The following is a 17,834-nucleotide window of genomic DNA, read 5'->3' on the forward strand; positions in this document are numbered from 1 at the left end:
TATATATATATATATATATATATATATATACCAAGTAAATGCCCAATTTCAATCCAAGTTAGAAGCTTTACTGAAATTCCGTTTTCAAAAAATAAGATTCTGGACCCGAAATTTCAAAGTCTAAAAAAGCTGAATTCCTTTCTCAATCACCAACTGAACAGTTGGCAATATCAAACTCTGGAAGCAACCTTTGCATTGTAAAGATCTCCATTATTTAAATAACTGTAGTTTATGTTTCCTTAGTTTCCAAATTTTCTTTGCGTTGCATAATTATCTGCTATCCAGAAATATCTGCTATCCAGATTCTTATGCATTAACCCCGTCTCAGGTAAATAAGTATGTTTCAGATACGGTCTATAGATCAGAATAGTTTTTATTCCAATCCAGATTTAGCAATGCTTGATTTGAGTAATAATAAATTGGTGGATATACCACCTTCAACATTTCTGACTCAAGTTAATCTATTCCTTATCGATCTAAGCGGTAACAAATTGGAGCGTACACCCTACGAAGCATTCAGTCGACGTGTGAAGATAGTACTTCTAAAGGGTTGGTACTTAAAGTTGCTAGGTTTAGCAAACAAATTTTACATACTTTAATTAAGTTAGAATCAATTTCTAGATATTCCGTGCAATATGGTGGTCAAATTTTTGATCCAAAAAAAACTAAAATTTAACTATAGAAAACCCTTTGGTGTGTTCGGAAGGAGTGCATATGCTACAGCAAGGTGTAGGAATCTATATAGCAAGAAGCGAAGACGTTATTTGTGGATCACATAAGAATCTTAATCGAAATAACATCAGAAATACTACTGATATTACAAATACGCCGCCTACTTCCACCTATTTTATGGTGAACAGTGGAGAAGAGAGCAATTTCAAACAGGTGGAGAAGCTTTTGCCAATTAAAACTTCACCAGTAATTCGTCCATTATCCAGTATCGATAATGAAGTTCGTTTATTTTATTCCAACCTTCCCAAAACCTCTGGAAATTCGTTGAAACTTTGAAAAGAAGCTTTGAGTGTATATAAAACAGAAAGCCCAAGTATCTGTAGAACCACTCTCCTTAAATTTATTTTTTAAAAGTCAAAATATATATTATGATTTAAGGCAAACAAACTAGAAGCTAGTGTTGGCGAACAACAAGAAAAGATTGGTACAAATAAAGTGATTCCAGTAAGACCTGTTAATGCACTTGTAAACATACAACCCAATCTACTTCTACGATCAGAGATGTCCAGTACTGAGCAATTAACGGATGCTATAAGAAGTCGAGCAAGCACAATTCCTGAATCTCAGAATTCCGGCAGGAAAAGATATGAAGATAAAGTGTTGGAAAGCAGTGAAATGCGTAACAGAAACAGAAGTGAAAATCATCAGTATCCGTTTGATACCACTAACATAATACACCCATTCCCGATACCGTTCTTAAAGCGCCCCTCAAAGCTATCAAAAGCATATTTAGCTGCACCCGGAACTACAACAGTCACGGATGCAGCATCTGTAAATAACAGGACGTCAAGCGAACAAACACTGCCACCCAGTATTGTTGTCGCAAATCATATACAGGAATCTGACTACACTACTTCAGCAGAGAAGACTGATAGAGATCACATCGGCAAAAATTCCATGGAAAATACAAGAGAAGCACAGGAAAGTGGAGAACAGATTTTCTTTGATCTGGATAATACAGAAAGGTAAATCATTTCATACTGCAACCTTTGAGGTTACATAGTAGATTAGACATCTGAAGCATAAAATTGATGAGCTAGACCTCGAAATTTAGCTTTTTGAACTCAATTTAATCCAAATCATTTTTGGAATTCTTGAAAAACGTTAATTTAGCTATGTGCTGACAGCAACCATCTGTTAAAAATGTAGGATATCTCAAACATATTATATTTCGTTGTTTCAGTGAACACATTTAAAACTGTACTCAGAATTGTGAAATCGATATAGTGCTAAGCTAAGTGACAACTTTTGGTTCAGCAAATGGTGCATTTTTTTTTTTTTTTATAGGCTCGAACGTGTAACAGCTCCATCGGTGATTATCCTGATTTGTTTAAGTACCGTTGCCATTGTTATGGCTGCCGTGCTTATTGGTTTGTGTATTGCGAAACATCGCCGTCTGCAAACTTACCATGGATCGATGACAACCGAGAGCGCCGCACGTACTAATGCTTATGTTGCTGCTCAGCTTGACATGATTTACGGAACAGTTAGACGGAATCGGTAAGATCCTAACACTTCAAAGTCAATTCTTGACTAAACCGCATCAAAATTTCATATATAGACAGTATTGTTTTCAGTGAATTCAGGACTCGATCCACAATTAAAAATCTACACAACAGTCATAATTTTCAGAAATGTACCGATACTAAATCGATTTGACGATGGGCAGCCATGGATTTATGCGCCTACTTCGTATGGGAATACCGGTTACTACAAATAGAAGTTTGGAAGGCTATACCCAGAAAACTAACCATTTAGATTACAGATTATAAGTACTTGAACCCGGTGCTCAAATCGTTCCCTTTTTCCTGTCAACATTCCATGTATTTTTTCTTTTTTTTTGTATCCGCATTATTGTTCGGCATATCTGCACATCTTTTTCCCACTTTTTAATTTAAAAACTTTATTTCAAGAAATCTTATGACCGGACCCATTTTTTAATCTATCCATTCCAGATATCTGTTCAGTTGCTTTAAACTTTGCAACGTTGATTGAGTTTTAAAAACATTCCATCTCAGACGTTTATGTATTACTAATCCTATTTGCTGCTACGAATCAAAACATATAAAAAAGAGCTAACTGATAGAACAAATATGAGGTTCAATTTCATTCTCAATTTTGCAGATTCTCATTTAGATTACAAAAAAATTTTATTCTCAATATTGTAGATTCTCATCCAGAAATAAAAATACGAAAAGTATTGATTTTTAACGCCATTTTGAATGGATCGAAAGTATTATCACCTTACCAAGGGCTAGAAGAAAAAAGTGTGGACAAGACGAAACAAACTGATAGTACGGGTAAAAGAACTTCCGGAAAAAAGTTGAAATATTTCTTTTCTTTTGTAGTCAAATCTGAATTCCTGCTTCTTGATGTTCCCAGAAATTAACAAAAATTTAGGGAAAAAAAATCGTTTCACCTTATACGGCAGTTGCAATACGGATAAAACGGTGTAAACAAGAAATTTTAATGGGAAAAATCCGTTCCCTGACCATGAAAATACCCTCTGTTTCAAGCTTTGGTTCTGAGTTTCTAAATGCCATATCCGAATAGATGATCAAAAATAATGGCGATTTACAGTAAAGGTGAATTTGCTGATCAGAAAATAGCATCTGGAAATCATTAACAAAATTAATGCATGTGGTTACAAAAAGAAGTTCGAGATAAACGTGGACATCATGGGAGCAAAGGTAGTCCAAACGAATCAGAAATTTCATTACTGAGTGTGTAGTAGTATCTCAAGAACATGACCATTAACTTGTAAATCACAGCTTTTGAGGATATGTGGAAGTAATTCACACCTTTTGAGGATGTGTTGAGGTAATTTACGCTAAAGAATAATGTTAAAGCGGTGAAACTGAAACTTCAAATATCTAAAGTGAGCAAATCTACTCTCTGAAATTTAAGGACGTAGGAAACCCATTATTTTAAAAACGAATTCAGTTAATCCTCATTAAATTCCACTTTAGTTTTGCTCTACTTCTTTAAAAATTAAATTCCCAATTAGGCAAATAAAATTCGACCCGACGAGATCGAATCATAAGGTGAGTCAGTGTGACGTAAAATGAAGCAACAAGTTTCTGTATCTTTTCGAAGCATCCATGCTTATTTCTTCCTCGAAATGTTATACCATCAAATCGATATTTCATGAGTTTACTGTTACACAAGGTTTCAAAGCTCGATTAATCGAGAAATTACTTTCTTAGACAGTATGCAGGGTCTTATAATCAGGAATCAATAAATACAGGATGTACTTAAAGAATATCGGCCAAAATTAACATGAGTCATGTGGGATTACGAAAAGTTTACTCACTGTAATACAATGAAAACTGTGTCACTCACCACTGATTAACAAGACGTACATAAAATTTAAAAGTTTGTTTTCCAGCAAAACTACGCACTGTGTATATGGAGTACTATTGTATAAAATTTTGTGTTTCACAAAATAGCGCGGATCCCTGGCGAGAACAAGCAGCTATAGACGTTGGCCTTGACCTGACAATATTAAGGCGATGGCTGATGATGTCGAATTGGATGCATTGCACAAACGATATGAAAATATGTGAAGCGAAAAGGGCGGCGACCTTCCTGGTACCTGTTATTTCCTCTATAAATTCCCGCCCCACATCGTCCCCTCAAATCACCCGGCATCTTTAGTCATCTCACCATTCGCTGTTAAATGTAAATCGTTTTCATCTTAAGAAGAATCCACCTGTATACTCATGTTTTGAGAAAAAAAAAACTTGGATGAAAACTCATTTTCCATCGAAAACGGTGAAGTACTGCCTTCCTATCTACATACTGTATTGAACTCTAAACTTCCACAGCAGTCCTTCCATAAGGATTCCTTAGGTCCTCCAAATAATTCTCATCTATTTGGACGTCAAATAACTTATTTTAAAACACTGATTTCAACTCTAAAAAATGACGCAGCACCGAATGATTCTATTTTTCTGTGTATTTGTTAATTGTGCATTAGCATTTTGTCCAACATTTCTGAAAAATCAAACAACTTGTTCTTGTTTTGCCTATATTGATGGTGTCGTAATTCGATGTAGCGGCCAAAATGGACCAGCTATAGTGGAACAGCTCAAAAAAACGCCAATTGAAATACGCGAATTAGCACTTGAAAATGCAAACATTGTCGAGGTCAGATTTTGAAAAATTACTCGTTTCGAAATGTAAGCAAATGAAACCCTATGATCTTGAAATAACTTCCTGGATTTTGCGAACTGCCTGAGTTTCAAATTTCAAACTTGCTGCCAAACTGATTTTTTTTTTGCTAAAATTCAAATTATGTAACACAGATCGGACGAAATGCGTTCAGGAATTTGCGGATCAAGAAATTGATTCTCGACAATAATCGTATCCGTGCGCTGCACCCGCAAGCATTTCGTGGCCTAGAATCTGTCATGCTTGAGCTTTCAATTTCCAAAAATAAGCTTACTGCCATTCCAACTGATTCGCTTGTCGGAATGCGTGCTCTACGCGTACTCAGCCTACGCTGCAACAATATTGGGGATATCAAGGCTCGTGTTTTCCAGAATATGTCCAGCATGATCGATTTAAATCTTGAATGTAATCAGGTAAAATTTATGAAATTTAAACTATTTCCTTTTAAATAAACTTTAAAGCTGATAATATTTAAAACAGAATCTCAACATCTTCCACTTCTAAAGTAAGCAAATTAATAAATATGAAGCAAAATCTTCTGAGAGCAATCCACTTAGATTTGTAACATCGAAGGATCGGTATTCGATGACGTAAAGGACACTTTGCAAAATCTAATCTTAGATAACAATTGCTTATCAGCCATACCTTCTGAAGCTCTTCGAGGACTGGACAATCTTATCGGTCTACATATGAAATATAATGAGGTAAGCAAAAGTCAACGAAATTAAAATATTATTAGTAGTTTCACACATTACTACGGACATAAAAAAATTCGATCCAATACGTACATTAGACAACAAACCCTACTCAAATTTGATATTTCAACTATTACACGAATAACTACTCTTCCGAAAGATTTCTTCCGATTCTCTTCAGAAAAATTCAAAGACTGATCCAAGAACTCTAACGAAAGCTATTAAATAGTTGGATCACTGCGAAGTTTTTCTTTGTTAATTAGAATTTTAAATTCAGATTAAACTATTGGAGAGCATGCAGTTAACTAACCTAAGCAGTCTAACAATCCTTTCACTCACCGGAAATAAAATTTCTACGATTGAAAGTGATTTCATGCCCCGAGCTGAAAATCTTCGCTATCTTTATCTGGGTAATAATAATTTAGAAACCATGGATGCAGGAGTACTGCATCAATTCAAACAAATCCAGGTAAAGATTTAAATTTTGCGAAATCAAAATAAAAAGTTACTCCGATTCTAAAACCACTAAAAAAAATCCGGTATTTATTGACTCAGCAATTTATTCTTTGCTATGTGAGGAAGTTACAAAAATATTCCAGCTAAAAAGCAAAAACTGTGAACAAATTAAAAATTCGCTAAAGCCAAACTGTTTGCTAAATGTTTATTGACTGCTACCTCAGGTTATCGATATGAGTTATAACTATTTCACTACGATAACGGGCGACATGTTCTCTGGTCTGGAACATCTACAACATCTCAATCTTGAAGGCAATCAAATAAAGGTTACTACCAAAATCATATTTGTTTTAATAAAATGAAGAACTGCCTAAACCGTTAAGATACAGAAATTTGGAGTTAGTGCGTCGAAAAATTTTTTATCATTTCAGTTTCCTTACATCAAGGTGAACCGAAAAATTTTTTCAGGATATAGCACCCGGAGCATTTGCAACGACACCGTTACTTCTACTGTGGTTACGAAACAACTGTTTGAGATCCATATCACCAAACCTGTTTCAAGGTACACCTTTTCTACGACAGGTATCTCTTGGTAACAACAACATCAGGACAATAGAGGTAATATAATACAATTTTTGCATCATTGTAGATTATCTTTTATCTTTTATAGCTTGCTGATCATCTCGTCATTATAGTTATGATCCCTACAATGTCGAGAACTTTCAGCAAGATTTAAAATAAATATTAACTCTCACACTTTCAAAACCTGTTGAAACAGAATCAAATCATTATGTTCTAGCCCTTAAGCTTCGCACACCTAGCTAATTTGCATACTCTGGACTTGTCACACAATAAAATATACACTATCGAACCAAGTGCCATTATTGGCTCCGACTACCTGATGGTTCGGTTACAAGGTTTGTTTCACTAACAATTTTGAAGAATCGTGCAAATAATAGGAATAATATGAGGCTATAAAACTAATCACTGAACCGAAAAATCAATTCAAAGAATAAAAGATGAAGATTTGCAACAATAAGTGATATTTAATACTCAAGTAATACCTTTCTTATCCAGAAAACCCGATGGTTTGTCTACAAGATGGCTTTCACGTAATGAATGGAAAAGAGGCAATAAACCTTACAACAGAGCCCAATTTAATCTGTCAAACAAATTACACGAACAATTTGGAGGATGTATGCCCCAAAAACAGCGATCCACCACAACCGCCACTGTGCTGCTTAAAGTCTACGTCAAGTAATTTTTTTAATTATATATTTTTTTTAAAATTAAGCAGAGAGTTATTAAATAAATAATCTGTTCCATAATCCCGGTGTTCATAGCGGAATCTTCCTATGAAGAAACTTCTAAAATATCCAGAAATTTCTCGACTCAATTCCAGAAGCTGATAAAACAATTTCAATGCTACGTTTGGAAACAGGAGCAATTACAATATCAACAATTGCACCAACTCATGAAATCTTAAATATTCACCCAAATAATGTTCACAGAAAGAAATTCAACATTGAGAGGTTTATGCGTCTTTCACGACGACCTCCGGGATATCGAACATCACCTTTTTTACGATATCGTTTACCAGCACGGTCGAAACCCACAGATATTGCTATACTTGATAAAAGCCCCAAGAGCGAAACAACCCAAGTAAGTACATAATCAATAAATGTAGAAAGGATCACTAATTGAGTGAGTAGATAAGTTATTTGGACATAAAGTCAAGGACTTGGAAGGAAATTAAAAATAAATTTTAAAGCAACCACAGAGCAATGAAAATTTTGCAGTTCTTCGAATAGAAGTTATAAATATCTTTAATCTTCGCTAGGCTAAACAATCTTCGCGACTAGACAAACATCTGGAGAAAATTCGGGCTCAGTTACCACCTTATGTGCGCATCGAATCGAAAGATAAAGAGGAATTCGTGGAATTTGTGTCAGACAGTCATGTGGATTCAGTGCAAACACAGGATCATAAACAACAGTAATTTCCGGAGTTTCTATGCTATAACCATGAAACCTCAAAAAAGGAGTGAATCAGAAAGCTGCTAATAAATTGGTCATCATACAGCAAACCCACAAATTTATTCATTTTTGTATTTCAAATCGCGTGCCTATTATACTTTATAAAATAATATTTGCAATATCTGGATCGTGGCATTACACACGTCTTATTAATAAATTTCCTGTGTAATGAATAGTGGGACATTAAATGAGCTTATAAAAAAAAAAATAGAACTGAAATTTGAATAAGGCACGCGAGACAATCATGTTAAAAACTGCAGATATACCACGCTTTGTAAAAAATTCCGCAAAAACTTTGCAGAAAAAAAGAAACTAGCCATTTGAAGATATTGCTGGTGATTGTGGTATTGTTTCCTGAAGATCGTACGGAGTTGGAATTGGCTGATTTGGCAGTATAATATTAAGTTCAGCCTGGAATCGGTTAAATCCATTCAAATAAAGAATCTGTTTAGTATTCTTTTGGAAAATATAGATGTAAACTGCAAAACTAAGACTCCATTATGTCAATGTCATTAATAAGAATGGATATACCTCATCTAGGAAACAAATCATTTCAACTGCTGTATCATTTCCATTGTTACGGTTAGCACAGAAAAATTTCCGGTCACTGACAAGTTGATCCACAAAAGCTGATATATAAGAAATCAGATGCATGATTTGAAGAAACTGAAAATGATTAACTGCGACCCGAATCTTCGACAACGGTTGCAGTGCCATGCTTACCTGAAAATTACAAATGCCGAAACCACTTCTCTCCTCGGCATTGTCTTTTTTTCGTAGTTTTGAACAGCCAATATGAAGGTTAGGAAAAAAGATTCGAAATATTTGAATTAGAGAATTTTTAAAAACATGTGGTCAAAAAAAGCTACTTAAAATGAATTTCAAATATTAAACCTTCATTGGTTTTACAATAAGAAGTGCATGAAAAGCAACATCAGCAAGCAAAGGTGTACTCGATATTTCTTCTGCAAAATCTGTAGTTATCCGAATTGGTGATGTATTTATCCAAATCCGCTCAGCTAAAATTGTTCTGAGCGATAAGTCAAAAAATTAAATCACAAAAGCAAAACTGCTACAGAACTTTCTAAGAAATTTGTTGTAATTTGCACAAAAAACGATTAATTTATTCCTTATTGTTCAAGATATCGGTCGGAATAATTTACCTTTAAGCGACGATTTAAATTAAGGACGGCTTTTAAAGTCAGGGAGTTGCTGTTTTGCATTGGAATTTTTAAAACTTCACATTTCAGATGATAACAAGAAACATGATGTTACCTTGAATTACATCCTCACACGAATTTTGATTCAGCTGAAAGATGAATTCTTTCAACTTCTCTTTGCTAACCAACAGATCAATACAATTGATGAAATCGATTATATTAGCTGAAATTGTCTTGAAAAACGAATTTGATCTCCCGCCGGAAACTGCTTCGCAATTGGTAGCCAGCAAAGTGTTCATGCTTATCACAATTCTGCGTGCGAAACGCAAATCCGATACAAACGGGTCTTTTAACGGTATTATTATCTGAAATTTTGCCCGATTTCAAAACTCTCTGCATCAGTTCCACATTTGATTAGATAAATAGAAGAAATCATCAGAAACAAAGAAACAGAGATAATAATGACGCGTACGGGATAAGATTTTGTTTAGAAGAAAAAATTTCTGCTTGTATTGTTATAGCAAAGTATTTATCAGAAATCGTCTTCCTTTAACTTTCAACTTCGGCATATCGAAAACCAAAAAAAGACCAACAAAAATGATTGTCTCTGACGAAACGATCGATTCATTACAGTGGATATTTTGTATATACCTTGGGCATAAGCAGATTGATGCGCAGATAAGTTCTGGGTATTTTTGTGACTTCAGGCACTGCGTTAGAGATTTGCTGCAAAATACAATTATTATTGTTTGGGCGAAATCGAGTTTGAACTATGTTTTAAAATTAGTGGAAATTTTTCAAAAACACTAGAGATGATTCCCAAATTTACCAAAGCATATTTAATGTCATCGATTATAAACAAGAGCCACCGAATCGTTCTTTGATCGACGACGAAAAAAAATGGACCGAGCAAAAGATGTGTGATGTTTGATGGCACTGAAAATCGGTTAATCAAAATTCGGCGTAAAAGTGGTAATTAAACAAAACTCTTCAAAACGTTTCAATTAAAATGAACAGAAGCTACTACCTGGAAAATTTTCAGATGTCGGGTGATAAAAAGACGTAAATTCGAGATGGAAAAGAGAACTATTGTCTCTTGCTGTAGTGTTTAATTTACGATCTGACATGAACAGATTAAACAGTGCTTCTTTTTTGGAATTCATATCCGTCACACATTGGACAATAATATCATACATTCGTATAACGCAATTTTGAGACATTAACATTGGCCACATATCAACTACTTGAGACTGTGCAGTGACATCTAAAAAAAGGTAATGAAAATGTAAAACGGCAAGTGAGAATCAAGATTTGGAACATGATCGAGCCAAATGATTGTAGCCAAAAAAAAAGTTAAGTGATGAGAATCACTTTTCACTCTTCACCTCGGATTTTTGTAACCAAAAGAAAAGTGAATAATTCAAACCCAATTCAGTGCAAAGCTTTCGCAAGTGGAACTGTAATATTTTGTGGACCCAGGCAGCACAATGATTTGCATTATCATATCGAATCCAGTCACTGCGATCAGATACAGCGCTATTAGCTGGATAGAAATCAACGGATAGGCGCAGTAAAGTTACTTGTAGTGCACCACAAATAATGTCCCAATCTTCAGGATAACCTGGAAATTTGATTTAATTCATTAACTTGATTGAAAAAATTGGAACTGAAAAAAACAACAAATGAATTTTAAATGAGCGACAGAAGTCTAAAGTCCAAAATCAAACAATATGGGAAAAAAAACCAAAACTTGAATTTGCGTGAAAATTTTGCACTACTTGTGTTCCAGAAGTTATTGAACAAACGAGGATCTGTGTTCGACAGCAACTTCCGAAGAAGAGTTTTCCTTTAATAAAGACAACTCTATACTAAAAAAAAAAAAAAAATCAAAACGGAAAAAAGTAATACCATCTGAGGTCTGATTATCATCACAGAGATGAAGATCAATTTTGCCAACATAAACATGATACGACGTTCGCTCAAAATCGAAATTGCGAAATATAGCTGAGACCGGAACCGAAGATGGCGATTTGATCACTGGCAGTTTCATTTCGACAGGCTTTAAGGATAAATGATTAATATTGTAAAAATGAAGAAATTACAGCAGAAATGACTGTGTGTAAAACGATCAAGTAAGAATTTCGTCCTCGGTAAAGACGCAAAAAATAAAAGGAAACTTTCACAAATATCTAACCTCTGTGTGGTATAACGTCGGTACTTTCTTAGGAGCTGCTTTGATTATTTTCATGATGTGATCGTAAAATGTGATAGCAGACCGTACCTGCGGTAAAGTAGCAATCCACAAAATATCGTCAAGTATTACCTGTATGCGACCACCAAGAACGGTACCATCTAAAAACCACTCTTTCAATTTTTCCATCTTACTTAATAATGCATCTTATTCATAATACAATCAAGGAATGAGACAACCATTATATTTTTAGTTTTTTTTTTTCTTTCAATACATTCGAGATGTGAACTTTAATGAACTCATACCAATAGTGGACTTTTTCACACTAATTCTACTCTTCCCAGTGCTGGTAATTAATCGTAACGGAGCATTTATCGCATTTCGTGATGAATTAGCTTGTGCGGACGCTTCGATACGCAATAATTGCCAAGTAACCTGAGAAACGACCGCTTATAAAACTAATAAAACATGAAATAATATAAAGAAGTAATGACTACAGAGTGATGTGAAAGATATTTAAACTAAGGGTAAATCAAGAGAAGCTTTCTGGTCTTCATAAATCATAAAATAGAGGGTCACCAAACAATATTACGTCACCATTTTAAATATAAGCAATTTGCCGGTAGTTGTATCTACAATTCGAGTATATCGCAAATCACTGACTGTTTGCCAGCCTGGACTCTTGCTTTCAACCGCTAATCTCGAGAGCTGAAACGAAGATTTCATGACAAAAAGAATCTTCCAGTACTTCAACGAAACTCTGATAATAAAATCACGGTAGAGCAGATGAACAAGATATTCAGCAACTTACCGCCAGAGAACCTCTAAAAACACCAGAATCAAAATTAATCTCCACCGAATTAACATAAAGTGACATCGATTCCGCAACTCGATTAGCAAATCCATATGTTGAATCTCCAGAGGCACTAAAATAATATTTTTAAACTCTAATAACCCTTCAATATATCTCACTTAAAAACTAAGCATTTAAATCTTGCAGTGAAAAAATATACCTCAAAGGGTTTGAGTCACAGCCAACGAATTCTTCTGAGCTAAGTTCGACTTCTACCCGTATTTCATCAATAAACTAAAAACAGGGACTAAAGCTGGATGGAAAACGGAATATTTCAAGTAATATTTTTCGGCATGAAAGGACTTTAGTCAGAATTCGGTTGTCTTGTTTGGAATGTGGTCAGAATACCCTATAAAGAACTGATGACACCGTTATATCAGAAAAATTATAAGCATGATCGAGATTCTTTTTTTTTCTGTCCAATTCTACTAATTTTACATTTCAAATGAGGGATAGAAATGTTACTAGTTGAACTGGTTGTGATTTTAACTTCGTCCACGGAACTTTAACAGCTATTCTATTGCAAACTGCCCGCTTAACTCGTAACCATGTTGGTAATTCAAGTACCTACAAAAAATAAATATTTACATTGTTTTGTTTAGGCGCTCATTTAATCATATTCTAAAAAGACTCATGAAATGGGAATTTTTACTTAGAAATGGAAATGATAATAGAAATAAGATGCGGAGTTAGAAGCAGATGTTTACAGCTGACAATATAACGGATATCTGTGCTGGATGACTAACTATCATACAATTTTCAGTTATACACAGCAAACTGTCAATTCAACTTTAGAATTATTCAACAAACAAAAACTAGAGGTAAGAAACAAGTTATTGTTGCATTTTCGGTTAATTCATGGCAACAAAAATATCTGAGAGGAAATATGTGAAGCAAACAGTGGTGAATACGGCAAAAGGAAAAAACTAACTTCACTTAAAACAATTTCGTTCAACTCGATGTTTTTTAGTTCTCCTTTACCACTCAAAATCTGCACGCTAATTTGATCAGCTGTAATATTCCGAACAAATCTGAAATTTGGTTGAAAATAAAAAATTATCCCATGCAACGCATTTCTTCCGAAAGAGTGTATTCAAAAATAGATTACGAATCCAGAAAAGGAATCCAGCTTTTCTATTTCTTCAAAAGAATAGAAGAGCTTTCTATTTTTCCAAAAAAAAGAAAAGCTCACAAAACAATATGTTCAGAAATTACTTTGAAAGATGCTTGATAATCTGATTCTTGATAATACTTGCCATTGCCAATTAATAGATCTCCTTCGCATCTATTCCTTCAATATTCACGATTGTTATCTGCAAAAAAAGAAAGCTCCTAGCGTATAATAATCTATGTTTCCTGCTCAAAGAAAGCACCTGTATCATCATTTAAATCCACAAGCCCCCGCAACCAATAAACCATTCAAAATGATAAACCCTTCATTCGCTAAGAATAGTAATGCAGTTTTGATTTTCATTTAAGAAAAACAAAAATCAACTGGTTGTTGGTCACATCCCAAAATTAGTACTCGTGTGGTGTTAGGACCTAGGGAAATCATTTTGGTCACTGGTACAGCTGACCGTTATAGTCATCAGCTTTGATTCGGCTTTTATGGGCGTCATCTCTATTTTAGGAGTAGAGTATAAATGAAAACTCTACACTTAATAAAGATGAATGCTTTTACTAGGTATCAAGAAACTCCACTAATTTTCTCCAGGTAACAGTGCCATCAGATCTCCACTCCAACCTTATAAAAATTCGAAAATAATATTTTTGACATGTTCAAAATATTATTCAGTCATTGTTTAACCAACTCTGACAGGTGTGAGCACCTCTTCATCACATAGATCAGTCAAATTTTTGGTCGGATTAGACGATTCATTTTATTGGGTAAACCTATGTGTTTAATGCTTACAAATACCGTATGAGGAAGATAAGTGTCATCTGGGATTCTAAGTAGAGATAAACACAGAACAGTGTCCACCCTGAACCTGGATATTTTTGCTTTTGTATCCTTAACCAATCAGACAAAAATGAAGTACAACTCGTACAAACTATGAGTAGTAGTCACGCACAAGAATTTACGCCAAAAATGAATTCAACTCGCATTAAATGATAAAGACAGTTCTCACCGAGATATCGCGGATGGTGCTGGGAACTCGCTTCGGTGTGCTCTAAGACTTCAAGCCATATAGATTTACTACCATCAGATTACGAACGATAACAATAAATCAGCCACCACAAGGTAAAAGAAATATCTCACCCTTCTCGATTGTTGGCTTCATGTCCCCTAGCCCGCACAAAAAATTCAAATGTCGTATTGCCTGAGGAATGTGTGAGGGAGGGGGTGATGGAAAGTTTTGTGTGGAAAAGCGTTACAATAGGACGTATCATGTTCAATAGACGGCGCTTGTAATCCTTTTTTGTTACTGGTCCTCCCTTATCATTTATCATTGCTTGTCACAATACTGCAGTGGAAAGAGCATGTGTAAAGGTATGATGGCATAGTAAAGATGTGATTCCAAAGATGCACGATAAAATACAGTAAAAATATGGAAAAAAAAGACGTAAATAAACGTAAACAAAGAGTACACTCGGATAGAATAAAAGGTAAGCTGTTGCGAATCTCCAGTGAAGCTGTTTACCTTGGTAAGCTGTTGCGAATCTCCAGTGAAGCTGTTTACCTTTCCGAGTGCTGTCAAGGATAATAAAGATATTTTACTTCCTAAATTAATGGGTTACATCTGCTCTGAAGAAATCATTCAAACTCAGATTTGTCTTCCTGGGATTAGTTAAAATATGCCTTAGCTTCTTTTTTCAGTTTTATTCTTCACAATTTCCTTGAGATAATCAATCCTCAATGGAATTCTTCTAAAACTGGACTTTTGATAACGAAGAATGCGACCGATACCAAATGGGAAGATGCAATTAGGATGAATGGAGCAATCCATACTCTATTCTCTCTTTAAAAGTGATTGTATTGATTACGATGAAGCCATTTTTAATCACAACGTGACTACTGGGCGGTTGCTTCTAACGCACAGTAACCGAGAGCTGGTTACTTCGGTAAAATTGCTGTGCCTTTTGTTTGCGTAATTTGAAAATGTCAATTCCAGCCTAAAAAAAGAACGTTAGACTTACAAAAAAAGTGTAACGATGTATAATTTTTACAAGGTCTGAATAAGTGATTGTTTAGCAAATCATCCGAGATTCGAAGAAATTCCTTCAATATTTGAAGGTAGTTTGCAAGTCACACAGTAATAGTTTGTATTCTACTGTAATTTTTGCAACAGTAAACTTTGAACGGTAGTGTTCACCCATAATGTTCACATCTTCAGTAAAATACCGAAAATGTTCTTATGCTGCTCATTGTCCTTTGCAGGTTAGTTCAATTTCTTCTTCAGCAAATCAGTTAGATTTTCTCAATTAAATGCAGATATTCAACCAATTCTGAATTTCCATATTCATCTCTCTCCTATCCAAAAATAAAGATCGACCGATTTTCTGTTTCTCATGCATCATTATCAGAAACAGACGCCAGTTCAATGCAGTATCTCTCCTCATATTATTGTTTAGTAAAATATCCGAGATCCTAAAAAATCTAGCATGAATTCTTTGCTTTTCACGCCAACATCATCGCAAACTGAAACATAGAATACAACCTGTAAACTCATTCTCTAGACGCCATCTGCTATAACAATGTTATTTGCCGTTTTTTTTTAAATCGTCTAAACGACGATCAACGTTTGTCATTTCGCAAAAATGAAGCAATAAATTTTTCTTGATTAGTTATAAGACAAATTTCGAATGAAAAAAGAGCCAGTTTTATCTGTTATAATCTAATCTATTTAGAGTCCACAACTGTCTTCCGAGAATGAAATGAGCAAAAATCCTGATGTACGATATATTTGTGAAGTGTAAGTTGTGAGACTGAATTCAAATTTAAAACTGCATCGAAATCAAAGAACTAATGTCAGTATATGAGGAAATAATGTTTCTGCATGACAATGTAAAAAAATAATGACTTTCTGAAGACGGCTAATTTGCAGAGATGAACGATTAGGCTTAATCGTTAGATTATATGCAATAGTGGAAAGTTCTCTGCAGAAAATTAAAGCAGAAATGCTAATCGAGCAGATTCGGGCCCAAATTTTGCCTTTTGATCGGACATTTGGCGAGCATCCGGTCAACAATATTGGAAATGACGCGCAGGTTAACAACTTGTTAAAAACTATCTGAAATTGTTGAAGTTCCCATCAAATCAAATTCGCTGTTAAATCGTTTATAAAGATAGCTATTCGGTAGGCTGCAGATTCTTTGTCGCCGAACCTAAAAAAATCCGTTAATTGTCTTGAAAAAGTATCACATTTGTAAGTTTACATTACATGAAAGGACATTTCCAAACAATTACAAAAGACAGGTACCTTTTTTTACTTATCTTATGATCACAACACTTTGCAATACTACACTTCCAAGATCAGCGTCCTTTTATTAATTATATGCATATGACCTGTAATGTTGTGAACATGTTTATCGCATATGTTTATCACTCATTAATCCCTATAGCGAGTATTACCAGTAATAGTGTCAACGATTTCACGCATTTCTTCCACAATTAGTTATGGATTTCATAGAAAAATACTCCTTACTTGGATAATTTAGCTGGCCAACCTTCTCGGTACAACATTAACCTCAATTGAACGATTATGTTCTCAAATACACAGAGAGCGAAAAGAGGAAACACCAAATATTGCTATCATTATAATACGCGAACGCCTTATTCTTTGTGGCATTTTGGGAGACATAGTGTAAGAAATCACATAAATTACAGTAGGAACTGTTGATCACAGGTTTTATTTGAATTAAATGTTACTGTACAAAGATTTTGCCAGTTATACTGAATTGATGCAGTAAGCATCAGACTCCTGTTGGCAGAACAGAAACTATACAAAAGGATGCGAAATTTTTAGCCAAAATTTTAGGCTAAAATTTTAGCCCTGTAGACATTGATATTATTCATTTTTCCTGTTCTTCGCATTTTTTTCTCAAGTTGATTAAATTTGTTTAGCTTTGCTTTGCTACGAAAAAATGCTGATTCTTACGCTCGCAGAGTTGTCTCTCAACAGTACACGCTTTTCAGTAATTGCGATGTACCACAGACACTGGTATTGCCTACTTCTGTTATTTAAATTTCGCTTAAAATGAAGGGTGGAAGCGGAATATCTCACATTTTTTGCAAATGAAATTAATCTCGCTTTTTTGAAGTTGAAAGAGCTTTGATAAGATCGGGATTTTGTTAAACTGTTAAGTATATTTGGTATATGACAGAGCTAAGGTAAAGATTTCTGTGAAATACTAAATATTACTTTAGTTTAGTGCTTTAGTAACCGCGTTCACTCTTGATATCACTGTGGAAGTGGAATGAAATAATACTTTGAGGAAGTGGACAATAAATTAGGCAGTATTCCGCACTTTGCAAAAATTCGAGCTCTTCTCATACTTGCTGAGCATCTTGTTGTCCTTTTCAAGGGGTAGTTAAAA

At 34.6% G+C, this 17,834-nt stretch overlaps 4 protein-coding genes across 4 annotated transcripts; 3 read left to right on the forward strand and 1 right to left on the reverse strand.

The window, feature by feature from the left end:
• Window positions 1–338: 338 nt before the first annotated feature.
• LOAG_06353 (leucine Rich Repeat family protein) lies at window positions 339–2,452 on the forward strand (the record flags this gene model as incomplete). Its single annotated transcript, XM_003141889.1, has 5 exons — window positions 339–549; window positions 683–951; window positions 1,111–1,697; window positions 2,020–2,232; window positions 2,365–2,452. The coding sequence occupies 5 exons, from the start codon at window positions 339–341 to the stop codon at window positions 2,450–2,452; spliced, it is 1,368 nt and encodes a 455-aa protein (XP_003141937.1).
• A 2,204-nt stretch (window positions 2,453–4,656) lies between these two features.
• Window positions 4,657–8,055, forward strand: LOAG_06354 (hypothetical protein; the record flags this gene model as incomplete). The annotated part of the gene is made up of 10 exons (XM_020447127.1): window positions 4,657–4,881; window positions 5,040–5,318; window positions 5,463–5,609; window positions 5,878–6,069; window positions 6,281–6,382; window positions 6,525–6,674; window positions 6,856–6,973; window positions 7,134–7,313; window positions 7,459–7,718; window positions 7,897–8,055. 10 exons carry the CDS (start codon window positions 4,657–4,659, stop codon window positions 8,053–8,055), a joined length of 1,812 nt encoding a protein of 603 aa, XP_020302609.1.
• A 349-nt stretch (window positions 8,056–8,404) lies between these two features.
• On the reverse strand, window positions 8,405–13,555 carry LOAG_06355 (hypothetical protein; the record flags this gene model as incomplete). The annotated part of the gene is made up of 17 exons (XM_003141891.1): window positions 8,405–8,503; window positions 8,624–8,815; window positions 8,987–9,111; window positions 9,368–9,617; window positions 9,904–9,978; window positions 10,082–10,188; window positions 10,280–10,516; window positions 10,679–10,873; window positions 11,161–11,311; window positions 11,447–11,604; window positions 11,749–11,878; window positions 12,041–12,151; window positions 12,255–12,369; window positions 12,457–12,530; window positions 12,762–12,863; window positions 13,228–13,327; window positions 13,512–13,555. 17 exons carry the CDS (start codon window positions 13,553–13,555, stop codon window positions 8,405–8,407), a joined length of 2,265 nt encoding a protein of 754 aa, XP_003141939.1.
• A 2,060-nt stretch (window positions 13,556–15,615) lies between these two features.
• LOAG_06356 (hypothetical protein) lies at window positions 15,616–17,105 on the forward strand (the record flags this gene model as incomplete). The annotated part of the gene is made up of 4 exons (XM_003141892.1): window positions 15,616–15,675; window positions 16,146–16,210; window positions 16,343–16,505; window positions 16,956–17,105. 4 exons carry the CDS (start codon window positions 15,616–15,618, stop codon window positions 17,103–17,105), a joined length of 438 nt encoding a protein of 145 aa, XP_003141940.1.
• Window positions 17,106–17,834: the final 729 nt, after the last annotated feature.

This window comes from Loa loa (genome assembly GCF_000183805.2).
Source record: "Loa loa unplaced genomic scaffold supercont3.110, whole genome shotgun sequence".
NCBI classification, from domain to species: Eukaryota; Metazoa; Nematoda; class Chromadorea; order Rhabditida; family Onchocercidae; genus Loa; species Loa loa.